We start from the raw sequence: 15822 nt of genomic DNA, 5'->3' as shown, positions 1-15822 counted from the left end.
GAGGCGACGCAATTGCTGCTCATAAGGGGAAGAAACTCGTGCAGAACAGACGGTCAAGTGTCTCTGGGACTTCGGGACAGTTATTCTCTCGAAAGATCCCTCCAAGCAGCTTTCTTGCTCAGGTATGGTTGCCTGGTCACGCTTTCGAATGCCCAACCGTCCGAGAACGATGTTTTGATGCGATTAATATCCCCTTCAACTCGGGTCCATGGTCTTCATGCTCACAAGATGCAGTGCTAACTATGCGCTGTGCGAGAAAGTGACGCCATGATAGGCGGAGGCACTGAGGTATTTCTACGTGCATGTGTGCCTGAACCAGCTCCCAGCGGCGCGACATGTGCACGCGGTGGTGCAGGTCGACACGGGGGAAACGCGAAGGGCAGGGCTCGACGAATGGGCAGCGAGATCAAATGAGAAGAAAGGACGACGAGCGTTGCTAAGGAACGAAAGGTGGCATCGGGGACAGCGACTGCGTGTCACGGCAACTGAGCAGGCTCTTGATGTTCAGCCGCTGCTTGTCGCCGTGGCTGGGCCAGCGCTGGGGCTTGCCGCGGCGCCCCAGCCACACGGCCAACGAGCCCGGCTGCGACGCAGTCGTCGTGATCCAAATTTAGCCTCGTCCGAGAAGACGCAGAATCCAGCGCAGCGTGGAATGCGCTTCTCGACTCGTCGCGCGGCCAGGCCAACGAGCGACGCCGACGGCGATGGCGGCGACGCGGCGCACAGGAGATCGGGTGCGGTTCCAGCGCCGCGCACTGCTGTGCGGGCGAGGCCCAAGGCCGCGTCCGCAGGTACAGCAGTGGACTGCGAGGGACCAAGCAGCGCACGCCTCCTGCGCTTGTTCGCTTGGGCCAGCCTTGCCTCGCTGATCTCCGCCGTCCTCAACCCCAGCCTCGGACGTACGCACCACCGCCTTTGCGCGACCCCGTGGATCGCGCTTGTTGACCAACTCGCCTCTGTCCTTGCAACCACTCCAGTGCTGCCCTCCGCCCGTCCTCTGGCTGCTTTGCCGCATTGTAGAATTCGTGGTCTCCGCGCTTGCGCACAGTGTCCTCCCACCCCCCCCTGCAAACCCTGTTCCACTTGTTCTGCCTCGAAGACACATCAGCGGACCTCGATCGTGTACGCTTTTTGGGCCCTTCAGCCAACCAAAGCACCGAAGCGCCCGCAGAAAGACTTCAGGCCGAGCCTGACGCGTACCATAAGTCCTCGCTGGAGTCTGCCTCGAACGGAAGTTTCCATATCTTCGTACGACCTCGTCAGCCTAGATCTTGGCCCCTCCTCGCCTCGTACAGTCCAGCAATATTCTCCGCAACGCTCGACAAGAGGAAAATAGCGTATGAAGTCTTCCCCGACACATAGCAGTGCGAGACGCTGTCACGCCCGGACAGACAGAGTAGCTGTGCGGTAGCAGGAAGCCAGGCCATGAGCTCGCAGTGGAACAGCTTCAAGGCTGCCTGGAGCAACAACGCGACGCAGTATCAGTCTCTGGACTCACTGCATGCCGAAAAGGCGAACACAAGAGTACGTTTGGCGTGCGGATCCGGCAGATGAGAAGCATGGCTAAACAGGACAGTGGTATTGGCGCTTGATCGCCCAGATCGCAACGTACATGATCCTCGGAGGCTACCTTATCCTTCCAACGACTTTCGATAGCGACCAACGGCTTCGGTTCAACAAGGGCGTGCTTGCCATCATCATCGTGGCCCTGCTCACGGGTGGCTACAGCCTGACCGGCCTTGTCTGGTTCGCCTGTCCCTCGACTCTCTTCCGCCTGGATCACATCTTCCTTCCTGTCTTTTCGGTCTCTCTTTTCGCTTTTTTCGCCGCGTGCTACGCGCTAGCCGCTTCACCACGCTATGTGTTCTCAGACCCCTCCGCGCCTACGACCCTCGCCCTCACACTTGCCTCCGCGTCGGTTTACGGCATATTTTCCCTCATGATGCATCGATCCGTCAGGAGAATGACGAGAGCGCTTGATCAGAATCCGTACGGCGTAGGCTCGACGACAATGCAAGGGCCGTATCAAGACCCAGCCTACTACCCGCAATATGCGCAGAGTGTGCACCCCTCCACGTTCAGCCCAGCCAACGGTTACGAACCGTTCAGCGGTGCACGAAGTCACGCATCCTTCGATGGAGCAGCGAGCATGCGAAGCACGCAGGAACCCTCCGAGGAGGAGCTTGTCAATCAACAGATGGCAAAGTTGTTAACCAGGCGAGACCTGGGGCTTAGTCAAAACGCATCGCGGTCAACCTTTCACTTGGATTGGCCGCAGGCTGAAGAAGGTGACCACGAGCTGGAAGGAGGCATAGGCAGGAGGCGACAGTCCGCCATGGACGACAGCGGCCGTCTCTTGGCTCCCGCTGCTGCAGGTCGAAAACGAAGTCAAAGCGCGGGCGGCAACGCAGGAGCGTGGAACAGATTCTCAAGGGCGGTCGGTGCTGATCCGGGGTCGACTCGGCACCAGCGCATCTCAAGCAGAGATGACCGGCGGCGAGAGATTGAGATGAATGACATGCACACTCGATGAAGCACTGCTTGTTTGGCTAGCAGACCTGATGTCCCCTCTATGCACTTCCCTTTTGTGAGACGGAACCACAACCAGCACCTAATACTCGGAACAATGTACGATATTGCGGGGACTTGTTATATATGACTGACGTATTCCTGGGATCAACAAAACTCTTTTGGCAAGGCGCTCCAGGCGCGGGTTTCGGGAAATATTTGATTTGGGATGAGGACCGGGTCTGTTAATATGTCAGTCAATCACGGGGGAAAAGCCAGATAAGGCGCAATAAAAGAGGATTGATCTTGTCATCTGAACTTTGAAGAGTTATCCAGAGCGAATGAGCGTCACGCGCTACGCAACGTCCGACGGTCATTCGAAAGGAGTTTTGAATTCTTTAGGAGCGAATTCCTTCAATTGAGCACGTCTGCCTTGACACATATCACGTGCCGACCTTGTTCGCTATATTACATCACGCATACGACAGGCTCAGATCAACGGACATGCCATTTCAGAATCCCGTCACAGAAAAAGATTGATGCATATGCGGGTACCTGACGTAGATGTATGGATTCTGTCAACACCGTTATTGGAGATGGGCTCCGATCTTTATCAACACTTGACAGGCCGCCCCTGCAGACTTATACGTTGCTCCCGGCTACAGTGATGTAATGTCGACAACAATGTATTCTTTCTTCGAGTATATGAAAGCTTCTCTTTTTCATTGCGTGCCATTTTGCACAAATTATCGCGAGTTGTTTCTGAAAGCGAAGCGACGGTTTCCAAAATCTCTTCTTACCCTGGCCAAGAACGTCAAGAGCAATCCAGTTCAATATGAGCACCTCTGAATATAAAAACGGTGGTCTAGAAACGAGACAGAATGTCGATGCCGTTGCAGGCTCGGATCCTAACGGTATCCGGCCCAGCAAGCCAAGAGCCGAACCGATCACAACACATGGAGTAAGTGTCCCCCGGAGGCACACATCTTCGTGGTGAGAGCAAAGGGAACGCTCTTCGCCTCGAAGCACCTGAATTTTGCATCTTCCCTATAGAGAACCTGTGTCGGCTGATACATGGTGCTCTATAGCACAAGCCGGGCGTCATAGCTAGCGAAGCCGACAGCGCTCCCGAGTTCCACGCCCAAACCCTGCCGGCAGGAAGCTCTCCTGCGGATCGAACTTTCAATCCGAGCCCCGCCGATGAGGCTCCCCTGGCCGAGACCAACCCGAGCGCGTCGTCCACCCTGCCCGGCTCGACCTCCGCGGACGTGCACACCGGTTACGGGCATCCTGGCTCCGGCCAGACCTCGAACGAGCTGCGCGGAGACGGCCGCAAGCAGCGCAGCGGCCTCGAAGGCGCCGGCGCCAGGGTTGACGAAAAGCTGGACTCCTTGGACCCAAGGCAGCGGGCCCTGCGCCGCGACGACGCCCAGCTCGGCGAAGGCGAGAGCCGGGCGGGCACGCGGGGAAGTGCCGGCGGCCCACTTGCAGAGGAGAGGCTGCCCGAGACGGCCGCGACGGTCGCGATGGAGAACTCGGGCCCAAGTCGCGATAGCCGTGTGCGATGAGGGCACGAAAAAGTGTCTCTTTTGGAGGATGACGCGGACCGAGTGCGTTGCGTTCAAGATTCTGGTTTCCCCTTCTATAGGTCGTCATTATGCAATGTCGAATGTGTGAACGTGTATAAGAGGTCATCATCTTACTGTACCGCGCGCTAGGGGCGAGATGAATCGTGCTTGCATCTTTTTGACTTTAGACACGTTCGTGCGTCCCAACTCTGATCTAAAGCATCATGTTCTCTTCAAAAATCGGTTCTCAGGGAAAGGGAACTTGTCAAAGGGAGCAGAACGTGAGAAAAGGTGCTCGAACAAGGGTGAACTGTACAACAGATTGCTCTTACGATATAAACGCCGATTTACACTATGTACCGGATGAGAGAACAAGTAACAGTAAAAAAGCTTCCGTAGCGCATCTGCCTAGACTGTACAATCTAAATTCTTCCCCTACGATTGCGACCATGCGCGTTACTCCATTGACGAGATACAAAACCCCACCTCGGCTCGTCTACGCAAACCACTCACCGCTCGTCCACCTGTTCACGAAGTCTAGGCTTGCCTCCGGCTGGTCGTATGGCACCATATGACCGCCGCCAGAAATGCGGATGAAAGTGAAGTTGCCAGCACTCTTGACGCTGCCGATCTTGGTCTTCTTATCCGAAGACAGGAAGAGGTCATCATACGAGGCCTTACCGTACGCTTTCTTGCCTGGCCACTCAAGAGCTTCGGTCCAGGCCTTGTTGCCGAGCCAGTTGCAGATGACTGCAAGAAGAGAGTATGTTAGAAATGTTCAACGCGCAAACAAACAGATGTACAGGAGCAACTTACAGTCGGCATCACCGGCATAGATGAGGACAGGGATCTCTGCGAGGAGATCCGGAACAAGAAGGTGGAAGGGCATCATCCAGTCGCCCTGGAATAGGAAGTTGCGGTTAATATCAAAGTTGCATGACTCATACGAGGAGACTTCTGCACCAAGTGCCTTCATGACATCCTTGCGGTTAAGGTAACCCTGAATCCAATCGAGCTCGTCGTAGCACAGGTTTCCGTTCTTGCACTTGACGCGCACATCATATGGGTTCATACCGGTGCGTTGGTATGGGCCAATCATTGCGTTGTTACAGTAAATTGCAGCAGGCACACAGCGCCAAACGGACTGAGAGTCATAGCAACCTTGGATGAGAGATGCACAGCGTGGGTAGGCGTTGTCCATGGCGTCGCACTGCTGGGCATCAAGAACGGCAGGGTATCCGCCCTCACCACAGGCCATTGGGCGATAGTATTGATATTGAGTAAGCCCATCGGTCAAACCGTTACCGATAAGCACGGACTTCAGGTTGATATTCCTCTTCTTATGGGAGAGGATCTCGTGTGCGAACACTGGTATATAGTGGCCTGCATACGACTCACCCGAGATGTGGAAGTCGAGCTCTGCATACTCGGGGAATTGCTTGAAAAAGAGTGTAAGCAGAGCGTAGACGTCCTTACCGGCGGCGACGGTATTTGAGACGCTGTTGCCAGAGTAAGAGTAGCCGACGTTGACTGGCTGATCGAGGAAGATAATTGAGGCGTTGGCATTCCAGGACGACGGGTTGTACTTGACTTTGCCGTCCTTTGTGATCGAAGAGGGGCCAAGCTCCATGAAGAGGCCAGTGAGGGAGGAGCAGCCTGGTCCGCCGTTAAGCCAGAGCAGGATAGGATCGTTCTTGGGGTCATTTCGAGACTCAAAGAACCCTATGATATATTAGCAATCAGACCAATTATGGAGGAATTCGGAGACTGCTTACAATAGAAGAGGTGCTTGTCCTCTTCCTCGTCATCGAGATAGCCAGAGTACTGCTTGACGGTGTCTACACCGAGGCTACTGGGGTCAACCGCCCTTGTGCGCAAATTATAGTTGCTCAATTTGCCATCAATTTCCCTCTCCTTTACACCCTGGGCATTGATAACCCATTTGTTTTGGATATCCTCGCCCTTCGTGATGTAGTCCCATTCGCCGTCTGGGCGCTTAACATGGGGCTTCGGGCTTGAGAAGAAGTTGGCCTTGCTCATTTCTTCAGGAAACATCATGGCAACCTCATCCCAGACGGCTTGGGCCTCAGCTGTAAGGCTTTTGAGGGCATCCTCAAGCTTGTGCAGCGGCTTGTCCCACGAGGAGGCTGCCTGGCCAATGATCTCGGGGAGCTTGAGAGGTTGCTGGTTGTTCGTGACGGCAGCGGACGCCGCGCCAATCAGGGCGAGCGAAGCGATGGCCTTCATTGTGTTGTGTATTCAGGAGCCTAAGTGAGCCGGTGAAGCCAGCTGCTGCTCGTGTGCTCAGAAGTGTGACTGTTGTGGCGGGGAGACACCTGGTCGTCCCGTTAAGCACCGGAAGTACTGATAAGGCCGGATGTTCGCCTAGCACGATCAAACACGGCTCCAATCAATGGACAAAGGAGAATTGGGGTGACAGCAGACGTAGAGGGTCCGAGAAGGGAGGGAGAGAGAGTTGGTTGAGGGCGCGGATGAGGTGTTTGGGAAGCTCTGGGACTGGAGCGCAAGCAGCACCAGGCAACGCCGCCGCCAACGAAGCCTCATGACGCTTCACTCGAGACACAAGCAGGGACGGCGCATGCAAGTGTGGCTGGGCTATCCCGTTTTGGGACATTCTGTGCACATGACTTGGGTGGCGCAACTTTATGCCCAAGGAAACAAGGCAGCACGCCCGGCATATGACGCATCAAAGTAAACTCTGGGAGTGCGGAATACGAGCGTGGACGTGTGTGGGTGCGTGGGATTTCTGAACGGCACATTCTGCCCTGGGTACTTCGTAAAAGTCATTCTGAATCATAAGACAAAGTACAAGCATAACGACAGAATCCGGCTGCAAAGGACGGTCGGAACGTTCGATCGATATTTCGCAACGCTTCATTTTCTGCACTTTCTGGCCCGTACGGTAACACGACCCAGCGCAACACAGCGCTTGTTTTTTTCAAGATGCCCGTTGGAATAAATCAAGTACGGTGCTCTCTTCGATGTAGCATGAAAAATAAAAATGTAGTCACTAACGTTGCGACCCTGGCAGCCCTCCAATCAGATCAAACTCACAAATGTATCCCTCGTACGCATGAAGCGCGGCAAGAAGCGCTTCGAAATTGCGTGCTACAAGAACAAAGTGCTTGAGTACCGAGCTGGCACCGAGAAGGACCTCGACAATGTGCTGCAGATCCCCAACGTTTTCCTTAACGTGTCCAAGGGCCAGGACGCCCCCAATGAGGAGCTGAAGAAAGCGTTCCCGGGGAAGACGCGAGACGAGATCATCCTCGAGATCCTGAACAAGGGCGAGCTGCAAGTGGGAGAGAAGGAGCGGCAGGCTGGGCTAGAGAACATCAAGAGGGAGGTCGTAGAGTGGGTCGCAGGCCGTGTCGTAGACCCCAAGACGAAGAGAGTGTACACGCACGGAATGATCGAGAAGGCCTTGGACATGCTCAGCGCGCAGGCCGGGCAGCAGGCATCTGCATCTTCTGCTGCGGCTTCGTCGAAAGCGGCTGCGCCAGAGGGCTCGAGCGGGACGAGCACGCCAGCTGCGGGCGAGAACGGCGAGGCGAAGAAGAAGCCCATGTGGACGGGCGTCGTCACGACCAAGGACGCCAAATCACAGGCCCTCCTCGCAATCAAGGCACTCATTGCACACCAGCCCATCCCCGTGGCACGCGCTCGCATGCGACTACGTATTACGTGCCCGACCAACATCACCAAACAGGCGGTCAAGGCAGCGGAGGGTGAGGACAAAGCCACGGGCACAGTCAAGGATAAAATCCTCTCGTTCGTAGAACAGGTGGAGAGCCAGGACGTGGTGGGCGCCGAGTGGGAAGTGGTCGGCTTTGTGGAACCGGGAGCTTACAAAACCTTGACGGAGTTTATAGGGACACAGACAAAGGGGAAAGCAAGGGCGGAAGTGCTAGATATGGCTGTGGTGCATGAAGGAGATTGAGCGTGACCTCGTGGTGTGCAGGATGGGAAGAAGCAAAATCAAATTTGTAGCTTGCAGTCACAGCATGCTGCTGATGCTTTCCAGGCCAGCTGCTTGGTCTCATGAAAGACTTGGAGCGGTAGAAAGCTATTACGACGCAACAGTGGAGGGCTAGTCTACGCAAGCAATCATCACGAAACGCAGCAATAGAGCAGTGTCAAAACGCAAATCACGTCCATTGAATCCAGAATCTTGTGCAAATAATTTTGATGTCTTCATTTGCCGATGAAGCAGAACCTGTGTACACTTTTTATCATCTTCCATGCCACAGACCCCGCCAGCATCTCACATCATGATAATGACAAAAACCGATTGCCATGTCCCATAATAATTTGCGCCAAAGCACGATTCACCCAACCCACATGCACGCATTCTAACATGCGGGAGGGAAGAATCATGCATACATGCAGAGTCCACACCATGAACAACAGTAGCCCCCCAGCAGAACCACTAACCCTTCTTCTTGCTGACACCGACGGTCCTTCCACGGCGACCGGTCGTCTTGGTGTGCTGACCACGCACACGCAAGCCCCAGAAGTGACGCAGACCTCTGTGCACACGGATCTTCTTCATGCGCTCAAGATCTTCACGGAGCTTCGAGTCGACACCGTTGGCGAGGATCTGGCTGTCCTTGCCGTCGACAATGTCGCGCTGTCGGTTGAGGAACCAGGTGGGAATCTTGTACTGTGTTGGGTTTTGCATGATGGTAACAATGCGCTCGAGCTCTTCCGAGGTGAGTTCACCAGCGCTACAGTTGCCACTAGCGTCAGCATTTTCTGCCCCGTCGGCCAATTTAACAGACGTGTGCGTACCGCTTGCTGAGGTCGACATCGGCCTTCTTGCACACCAAGTTGGAGTACCGCTTTCCAACACCCTTGATCTTGGTCAAGGCGTACATAACCTTCTGCTTGCCTGTGCGAGAGCGTAAGCCCGACATCCATATGCCAGTGATTGCACGTTATTGCGCGCTCATACGAGGACTAACCATCGACGTTGGTGTTGAGGAGACGGAGCTGCACTGAATGTTAGCACAACCTATTCATCTAGAAGTATTGCTTTCACGGAGTCGTCGAAAGAATTTTGCCCAGCGTCAAATTCGCAAGGCGCCAATTCGCAATCGGCTCTCCAATTGGGAGGGTTGTAGCGTACGATGTACTGGAAGTTCGACTTCTCCCCGCTGACGAGCGACATGATGGCGGCGTGTGCTCGTTGTGTGTCTTTGTATTGTCACGTTCGTGCGATTAGCTGTGTGGATGGATTTTCGTGGTGTGCTTCTTGGCACTGTGCTCCGCTTGTTCCTTGTGGCCTTGAAGCCTTGCCCGCCTGCCAACACCGCCAGCACCCGAGCACCAACTGGGTCCCTGCACGTGCCGTTTCCGCGTCAAAATCCACTGTCGTCATGACTCTGCCATCTCGTGCTTTGCTGCTATTGTTCAATCCCATAAGAATGAAAAAATTCAAGTGATCTGTACATCATAGAAAGTTCTACCGCAGACCCGTAGCATGCAATTACCGTCCATACATATTGAGAGTCAAGCGCCGGTACTGCTCTGGGCTTGTGCTCACCCTCTACTGTTCAAATTGCAAGATTACTCTCGTGGAGATCGTGAAATGTTGACTGTTTCCAATGCTCTCTAGATTTCTCTTAAGGGGAAAATCGATCGCTTGAATTCAAAGCCTTAGAACCAAGTATAGTCCTACATGCATGGAGAGCTCGTTTTGTTCAACGGCGGTGAAAACGCAGTCAACACTGGCTGGCGAATCGCAAACAAAAGATATCAGCGAACCTTGTTGACTTCCCTCATCAGGAAATAATCCCGCACCTTGCTGATTCTCACCATCTGTGAATTGTCTGTCGTAATAAGTGTTTCAGTCATCAACATTTGAATTGTAAGGAATAGCACTTGGTATGATTGAAGCTAATTAACTTCCTGCTAATCAACACGTGAAGACAAAATTGGCATGATCCTTTCCAAATATTAGGAATAGTCACTTTTTCTCCGTATTCAAAGGAAAAACTTTAATTTTAGAAGTGTAATGTCAGAGAACTTCCTAGCTTTCTTAATTTGTTGTCTCAGGAGGGACCGAAACCAGGACCCTATTTACTTTGCTGAACGCCGGCACAATCAAGGACTCGATTTCAGGGCCATGTATCCGAATATACACTCATCATACTTGGTATTATAGTAAGATTTGCCGGCCTGAGCATGTTTCTTCAACAGCTTTAGATCAAAGTGATGATATATATCTACCACCACTTTCCAAAACGGTTTTGCACAGCACATTTCTCATTTACACCTCGAACGAGTATTGTTCTGTACTTGAAAATGGACTCTTTGTCGGAAGCAATAGCTATCCTCATAGATATATTATCTAGACATTACCTTGCTTTGTTGATAATATGATGGAATACCAGCTGTTATCTCCGGAAGACAAAAAAGTGGGATAAGGGTTAAAGCTTCAGATCCCCTTTGATTGCCTGCACAACGAACGTCAAATCTAGCTCAGGAGTTTCTACGCCATGTAGATAGCCAACTCAGAGATACCATAAAAAGCACATCCGTGACGTCCAGGTGAGTGAAAAGGTGATTGCCGGGCGCGGGATCAGTCAAATTATCAGCGGGCATATGCACGACCTGCATAGAAGCGATTGAGCCCTTTAATATTTCAGTAACATTTTCCTGCATGACACTGACGTCTACAGCGAGTGTTGGCTGGTAACCGATGACAGATGTGATACGACCAAGCAAGGCAGACACTTTGTGACCGGCCTGGAGGAAACGGAAAATGTTGTCCATAAACAGCAACACATTCCGGCCTTCTTCGTCACGCAAACGTTCAGAAACCACGAGACTGGCTTATTAGCTACCGCTCAGTCTTACAGATCAGTTTCTTTGTGGTTGAGGATGGCTCAGGAATTGTACAACACGCGAGTGGAGGTTTCAAATCGGTTAGAGGCACGTTCTACGGGAACTCAAGCATATTTACAATCCTGTTGAAGCACTCACTTTGCATGGCATGACAGGATCATATAATGTATAATTCATGTTAAGGTATTCCAACTGAAATTGGAATGCTCTGTGATCCTACGAGTAAGGAGCATCTCTATGACAGCGGACAAGGCACTCACACCTGGTAAGAGCGACATGGGCACGAGCACCTCGGGGCTCGTTCAACTGACGAAACACAAGGGTCATCTTGGACTCGCCATCAAAGTTGAATAACGTCCATCTCCTGCCTGTCCGTCATCTCTCATCAAAGCTATTTGTGGAGAAGCTATCGGGAACAGCTGTTAGCGTCATTCTGCCTTTCACTACCTACACAACTGTCTCCATTCAACCATTCCTCTCTAATCTACGGTTTTGGAACACATAGGAAGACCCGTATAATACCATATAGATGGCCTTTTTAGTACCAGGATCATAACAGTTTCATAATTAATCAAAGATGGTTAACATGAGCATCTCAGCTGCCACGATGATCTGATGTCATCTGCACGGCTCTTATCTTAGTCCTCAATAGTGTCCTATAAGCTGTTCTGGTCAGCTTCAGTGTATGCCTACGTCGGATTGTAGAGAAGTCTACTGCTAGTAGCCAAAATTGTGTCTCCACGGCTCTGCGACCACCTCTGTTGGACTACAACGGTCAAGCACCACTCACACACAGCGGCAGAAGCTTAATGGCAATGATTCCAATACTCATCCGGCTGCCATCCCGGCCCTCTTGGAAGCGGTGTCCCCGGTCCAGCAAGCCAAAGCTCCGTCTTCAGTGCATTACCTGGGCAGCCTGCCCTGAGCTTGATCTGCACAGGGCGTCCGATCCTTGGGCTACCTGGGTGCTTGTGGAAGATAATGTAGTTTTTGTAAGGTCTGTTCAGAGAAATTGCGGTTGAAGTTGCGCATTGACAGCGGCTGGGAGGCATTTTGTGCCGAGCAAAGTGTGGATGAACATAGCTGCCGGGCGAACCAACGCCACCGAATTGGTTCCCATCGATAGTGGTCTTCATGATCGGCTGATTGACAACGATGATGTACGTCCCGGCACCACGGCATGCAATTGGAATGGCAACGACAGAGCTTGGGTGTGTCTGGAGGATTGGCCATATAACCGGGTGGGAGGGACATCAGTTGATCAAGTACGATCTTAGTCAGAGATGGTCCTATGCTGGATCTTCAACTTCACTCTCCAGACATCGGAATCGTTGCGTCTATCGCATCACATCGAGGAGAGCTCTCGGTCGAGGCTGAAACCAGAGCTATATCCTTCTCGTGCTTTCCAGCTTGAAAAAGGAGTATTTGACGCTAAAATAATCGCTAGTCTCAAGGAGAGTACCCTGTGGTTGATGTGGCACCAGGTGCAACATCCATATTAATCGAAATCGCCGGATACAGAAGGTTGGTAGTCTGCATCGTCCAATGACGTGCGGTAGAAAGCTACAAGGCTGTAAGAACGGACATGCAACTAGCTCAAAAGTCATATCTGGAAGCGACCTTGCATGAATAAGATGTGATGCATCAAATAAGTTCTATCCAGCTTTAAGCAAGGTAGTACCGAGCTCAACCAGGTGTTGCTGAAGTCTTGTTCAGGAATCATGATTCGACGATTTAGGTTGTGTTCGATGGTCGCTACGTCCTAAGGGCTAAGCTAATTACCGTATATATAGCCCATTTGTTAGCAGGATCATAATAGTACTTATTTCAATCCAAGATACTTTACATGAGTTTAACAGGCGTCGTGATAGTAAACCATCTATGCAGTTCTTTACTTGACCTTAAGAATCTGAGACTTAGTAGGACTCACCATACGATGATGACCTGAAGAGGCGGCTTGGTACAGAACATAGGCATTCATGACTTGTTCCAATTTGAGCTATCCTTGTAAGAAAATAGATCGCTCAGATTCATATCTTCATCAGCTATTCATGTATTCTGGAAAAGATCACTTGAGTACACACCCTATTTAGCTTGTCATCCAAATATTGAAACAGAAGGTACCTGGGTTCATTATTTATCCACTTCCATAGATGGGAAAATCGAGTATCCAACAGCGACAAGGGAAATTCTTAGCGCCGCCAGACTGTGCCACCAATCTTCGCGGAGAACTTAGCTATTCTGATTCTATGGCGAACTCATTGTCTCATAGCGCCGGAGTCGAGAAGTAGTTCTCGTTCCACAAGAACTCGAAGTCCTCAATCACAGTTGCTGCAAGATCAAGGACAGGCTTACCCTTGAGTTTGCTCGTCACAGAGCATATCTAAGCTCTAAGCAATCCATCAGTGACGCACCTCAACTTCCCGAAAAGGGAATACTAGAGAAATCTCACTTTGTAGACTTCTCGTAAAGGGCGCCCCTTCTCGTCCACCAGATCATTTTCCGCCGCATATTTCTCATATCCTCCCTCTCTAGCCCCGTCAAACGTCTCAAGCCGCCTACAATCCTCTCCTAGAAGTCCTTCTCGCGGGCTGCCTTGCCCCATGCTCAATGCTCACGCTTAGTCGAAAATTTTTCCAGCTCTTGTTGTTTTTGCTCCTGTGCCATGGTGCTAGCGCGTAGATGACTGGCCGGATAATGTACATTATCCCAACTACTTCTCCTATGCCGCTGATGCGATGAAGATGTGCTTTCAGCAGCTCTACGTCCTTTACAATCATGACCTTGGAGAGAAGGTAGGACAATCTATTGGAGGCGTGAAGAAGCGAGGGGAGGAACAGTCCAGCACGTGGTATGGTCCTTGAAGCGACCGAGTCGTTGGCCGGATCTTCAGGAAGAGGGACATCAATCTTATCAAACATAGTGGTGTGCGAGTCGCTAGATTTATCTTTAAATTTTGATGGATCAACTTTATCCTCGAGTAAGTGAGGGCTAAGGAGAGGTTTTGAATTGATCAATTGAAGTAGGAGTCGGCAGACGGTGTGGATGATTTCGAGGCACGACAACGCACTAGCGTGCCTTATTGCTGGGCCATTCGTCCACCATTTTCCATAGGAGCACAGTATTTTGTGTCATCTAAGGGATGAGAGCGAGGCGCTTATATGAAGGGTGTTCTTTGTGTCCAGAAGCGCGTGGAGCGATTGAGTTATGATGGGTGTCGTTTGGGACCTGGTAATCGCGCAATTCAAGTATAGTGGTTGCAGCGGCCTGGCTTGGACAATGAATCGTGAAACATTGCTATCGTTACCTCATATGGCGATAAATACACGTAATCGGCCATTTGAATCCAATGCGACCGCCGCTTCCGGATTGAATCATGAAGTAGGAGGAGGCCTTAGAGCGACGAGGTTACTGTGCGGATCTGCAAAGACCACATGGTGACAAGGAAGCATTCATTTCGGGGTTCATCCTCGTTGTTGAACAATTCTCCGTCGACAGCAAAATGTTGACTACAGGCTGGATGCTAGAAATGATTCTCTCATGCAAGAACGCTGGAATAACAAAAATTAAAAAGAAAGTTCTTCTGCATGATAAAGCAACTGACGAGTGTATTTTGTTCAAATTGGGAAGCAAGTAAAGATTCACATTCGGCCGTGATACTACTTCGAGGACCCAGTTCGATGTCGTCTCTAGGGGGTGGACAATGTTCTAAGACAGCCTTGTAGCGACTCTTTGCCTTCCCGGGAAGATGTGATCTCGCCTGATTTGGGCCCCGGATCTGGGGTCGGTCGCCATGCTTGTAAATGGAATTAGCTAGCGAGCATCCCAGCACGTCAGAACTCTATTACTGGATCGCTTTGCCACAGCGTGCTTCGAGGGGGTGATTCATTCTTCCACGTCTCCTTGGGCTGACATCGAGAGGTCGACACGCAAGCAAGAGGTGTTCAGATGTGCGGTCGCCATTCCCTATCGAGGCTCTTGCCCCCAAAACCCAAGAGTCGATACGGCGAGCAGCATGTGCGAGTTTAGGCGTTGGGTTGGACAATGTGCATTCGCAGACGTTGCGAGAGCAGATCCTGGAAGGCAAGCGTTCCTGCATGATGTTACGGAAAGCGAAATGATCTTTTTGGTCTAGAGCTCGGCTTGCGTTTAACACATTCAATATTGTGAGAGAATCATTTCGATAGACCCCGAACAGTCGGGATTGTGGCTGTCGTGCAGCGGGAAAAGGTCCTCAGTCCCGACTGAACAGGATGTCAAATCAGATTGCGCTATTCAGAGTTCCTTGTTCGAAATGCTACAGACAATTTCCATGGCGGGATTTTCTAATCGCTTTCCTCAAAACAGATCTGTGTAGCCACAGGGCTCGTGATAGACATTGCGGTGCGGGGCTTGGCTGTCGTTCCGATCATCCGCTTCACTCGCGCACGTTAAGCGTGGGAGCAGAGCACGCAGCAGGGCGTGCTGTAGATGGAAGGATTATCGCTGTTTGAGCCAGGAAAAGTTCCTTTCGGTCGCTTCTGTCGCCGGGCGAGAACATGGCGTTTTCGAGAAAGGAAAGTCGAAAAGAAATGCATGCCAAAGTGCTGGAATCTCAGGAACGATCACATCGCCATCTGGCAACTTCTGTGCCTTGCAGTAGCTCCCAAGGATCCAGGCGCGTCGCGTTTACTCAGAGCCGATGCAGCGATTTTTCATTCGGGACTTGTTTAACCTTTTGATCATGTTACACAGGGGCTTACATGCTCGGTTGACGACTTTAGCAGCCAATAGTGGAGTAGTTAGCGTGGCAGGCCGGCTTCTCCTGAGCGAAGAGACAAGTCACAGCCTTGCTGAGAAGTAATAAGACGCGGAATATACACGGATTGAGGGACGT

At 51.6% G+C, this 15822-nt stretch overlaps 6 protein-coding genes across 6 annotated transcripts; 3 read left to right on the top strand and 3 right to left on the bottom strand.

Annotated features, from left to right (window-relative positions):
* Positions 1 to 1425: 1425 nt before the first annotated feature.
* Positions 1426 to 2533, top strand: PV09_04022 (uncharacterized protein; the record flags this gene model as incomplete). Its single annotated transcript, XM_016357305.1, has 2 exons — positions 1426 to 1524; positions 1577 to 2533. The coding sequence occupies 2 exons, from the start codon at positions 1426 to 1428 to the stop codon at positions 2531 to 2533; spliced, it is 1056 nt and encodes a 351-aa protein (XP_016214709.1).
* An 810-nt stretch (positions 2534 to 3343) lies between these two features.
* Positions 3344 to 4313, top strand: PV09_04021 (uncharacterized protein; the record flags this gene model as incomplete). Its single annotated transcript, XM_016357304.1, has 2 exons — positions 3344 to 3469; positions 3597 to 4313. The coding sequence occupies 2 exons, from the start codon at positions 3344 to 3346 to the stop codon at positions 4074 to 4076; spliced, it is 606 nt and encodes a 201-aa protein (XP_016214708.1). The 3' UTR covers positions 4077 to 4313.
* Positions 4314 to 4386: 73 nt separating this feature from the next.
* Positions 4387 to 6619, bottom strand: PV09_04020 (uncharacterized protein). Its single transcript, XM_016357303.1, has 3 exons — positions 5852 to 6619; positions 4893 to 5798; positions 4387 to 4826 (listed from the first exon to the last, which is right to left on the bottom strand). The coding sequence occupies exons 1-3, from the start codon at positions 6321 to 6323 to the stop codon at positions 4573 to 4575; spliced, it is 1632 nt and encodes a 543-aa protein (XP_016214707.1). The 5' UTR covers positions 6324 to 6619; the 3' UTR covers positions 4387 to 4572.
* Positions 6620 to 6821: 202 nt separating this feature from the next.
* Positions 6822 to 8271, top strand: PV09_04019 (SBDS family rRNA metabolism protein). Its single transcript, XM_016357302.1, has 2 exons — positions 6822 to 7061; positions 7129 to 8271. The coding sequence occupies exons 1-2, from the start codon at positions 7041 to 7043 to the stop codon at positions 8035 to 8037; spliced, it is 930 nt and encodes a 309-aa protein (XP_016214706.1). The 5' UTR covers positions 6822 to 7040; the 3' UTR covers positions 8038 to 8271.
* Positions 8232 to 9340, bottom strand: PV09_04018 (40S ribosomal protein S18). The gene is made up of 4 exons (XM_016357301.1): positions 9226 to 9340; positions 9062 to 9089; positions 8889 to 8988; positions 8232 to 8824 (listed from the first exon to the last, which is right to left on the bottom strand). The coding sequence occupies exons 1-4, from the start codon at positions 9265 to 9267 to the stop codon at positions 8527 to 8529; spliced, it is 468 nt and encodes a 155-aa protein (XP_016214705.1). The 5' UTR covers positions 9268 to 9340; the 3' UTR covers positions 8232 to 8526.
* A 3872-nt stretch (positions 9341 to 13212) lies between these two features.
* Positions 13213 to 13551, bottom strand: PV09_04017 (uncharacterized protein; the record flags this gene model as incomplete). Its single annotated transcript, XM_016357300.1, has 2 exons — positions 13213 to 13329; positions 13399 to 13551. 2 exons carry the CDS (start codon positions 13549 to 13551, stop codon positions 13213 to 13215), a joined length of 270 nt encoding a protein of 89 aa, XP_016214704.1.
* Positions 13552 to 15822: the final 2271 nt, after the last annotated feature.

The sequence above is a fragment of the Verruconis gallopava genome (assembly GCF_000836295.1).
Source record: "Verruconis gallopava strain CBS 43764 unplaced genomic scaffold supercont1.11, whole genome shotgun sequence".
In the NCBI taxonomy this organism is placed as follows: Eukaryota; Fungi; Ascomycota; class Dothideomycetes; order Venturiales; family Sympoventuriaceae; genus Verruconis; species Verruconis gallopava.
Note: the sequence above shows the minus strand (reverse complement) of the source record. Positions and strands in the feature narration are given on the sequence as shown.

Excerpts from the sequence above, each read along its gene's own strand:
- PV09_04020 (XM_016357303.1), bottom strand. The coding sequence starts at position 6,323 with ATGAAGGCCATCGCTTCGCTCGCCCTGATTGGCGCGGCGTCCGCTGCC. Across the intron at positions 5,799-5,851 it reads GGACAAGCACCTCTTCTATT|GGTTCTTTGAGTCTCGAAAT; the intron begins GTAAGCAGTCTC and ends AATATATCATAG. Across the intron at positions 4,827-4,892 it reads CTATGCCGGTGATGCCGACT|TCATCTGCAACTGGCTCGGC; the intron begins GTAAGTTGCTCC and ends CTCTTCTTGCAG.
- PV09_04019 (XM_016357302.1), top strand. The coding sequence starts at position 7,041 with ATGCCCGTTGGAATAAATCAA. Across the intron at positions 7,062-7,128 it reads TGCCCGTTGGAATAAATCAA|CCCTCCAATCAGATCAAACT; the intron begins GTACGGTGCTCT and ends CGACCCTGGCAG.
- PV09_04018 (XM_016357301.1), bottom strand. The coding sequence starts at position 9,267 with ATGTCGCTCGTCAGCGGGGAGAAGTCGAACTTCCAGTACATC. Across the intron at positions 9,090-9,225 it reads AGTCGAACTTCCAGTACATC|CTCCGTCTCCTCAACACCAA; the intron begins GTACGCTACAAC and ends CATTCAGTGCAG. Across the intron at positions 8,989-9,061 it reads CCTCAACACCAACGTCGATG|GCAAGCAGAAGGTTATGTAC; the intron begins GTTAGTCCTCGT and ends GCTCTCGCACAG.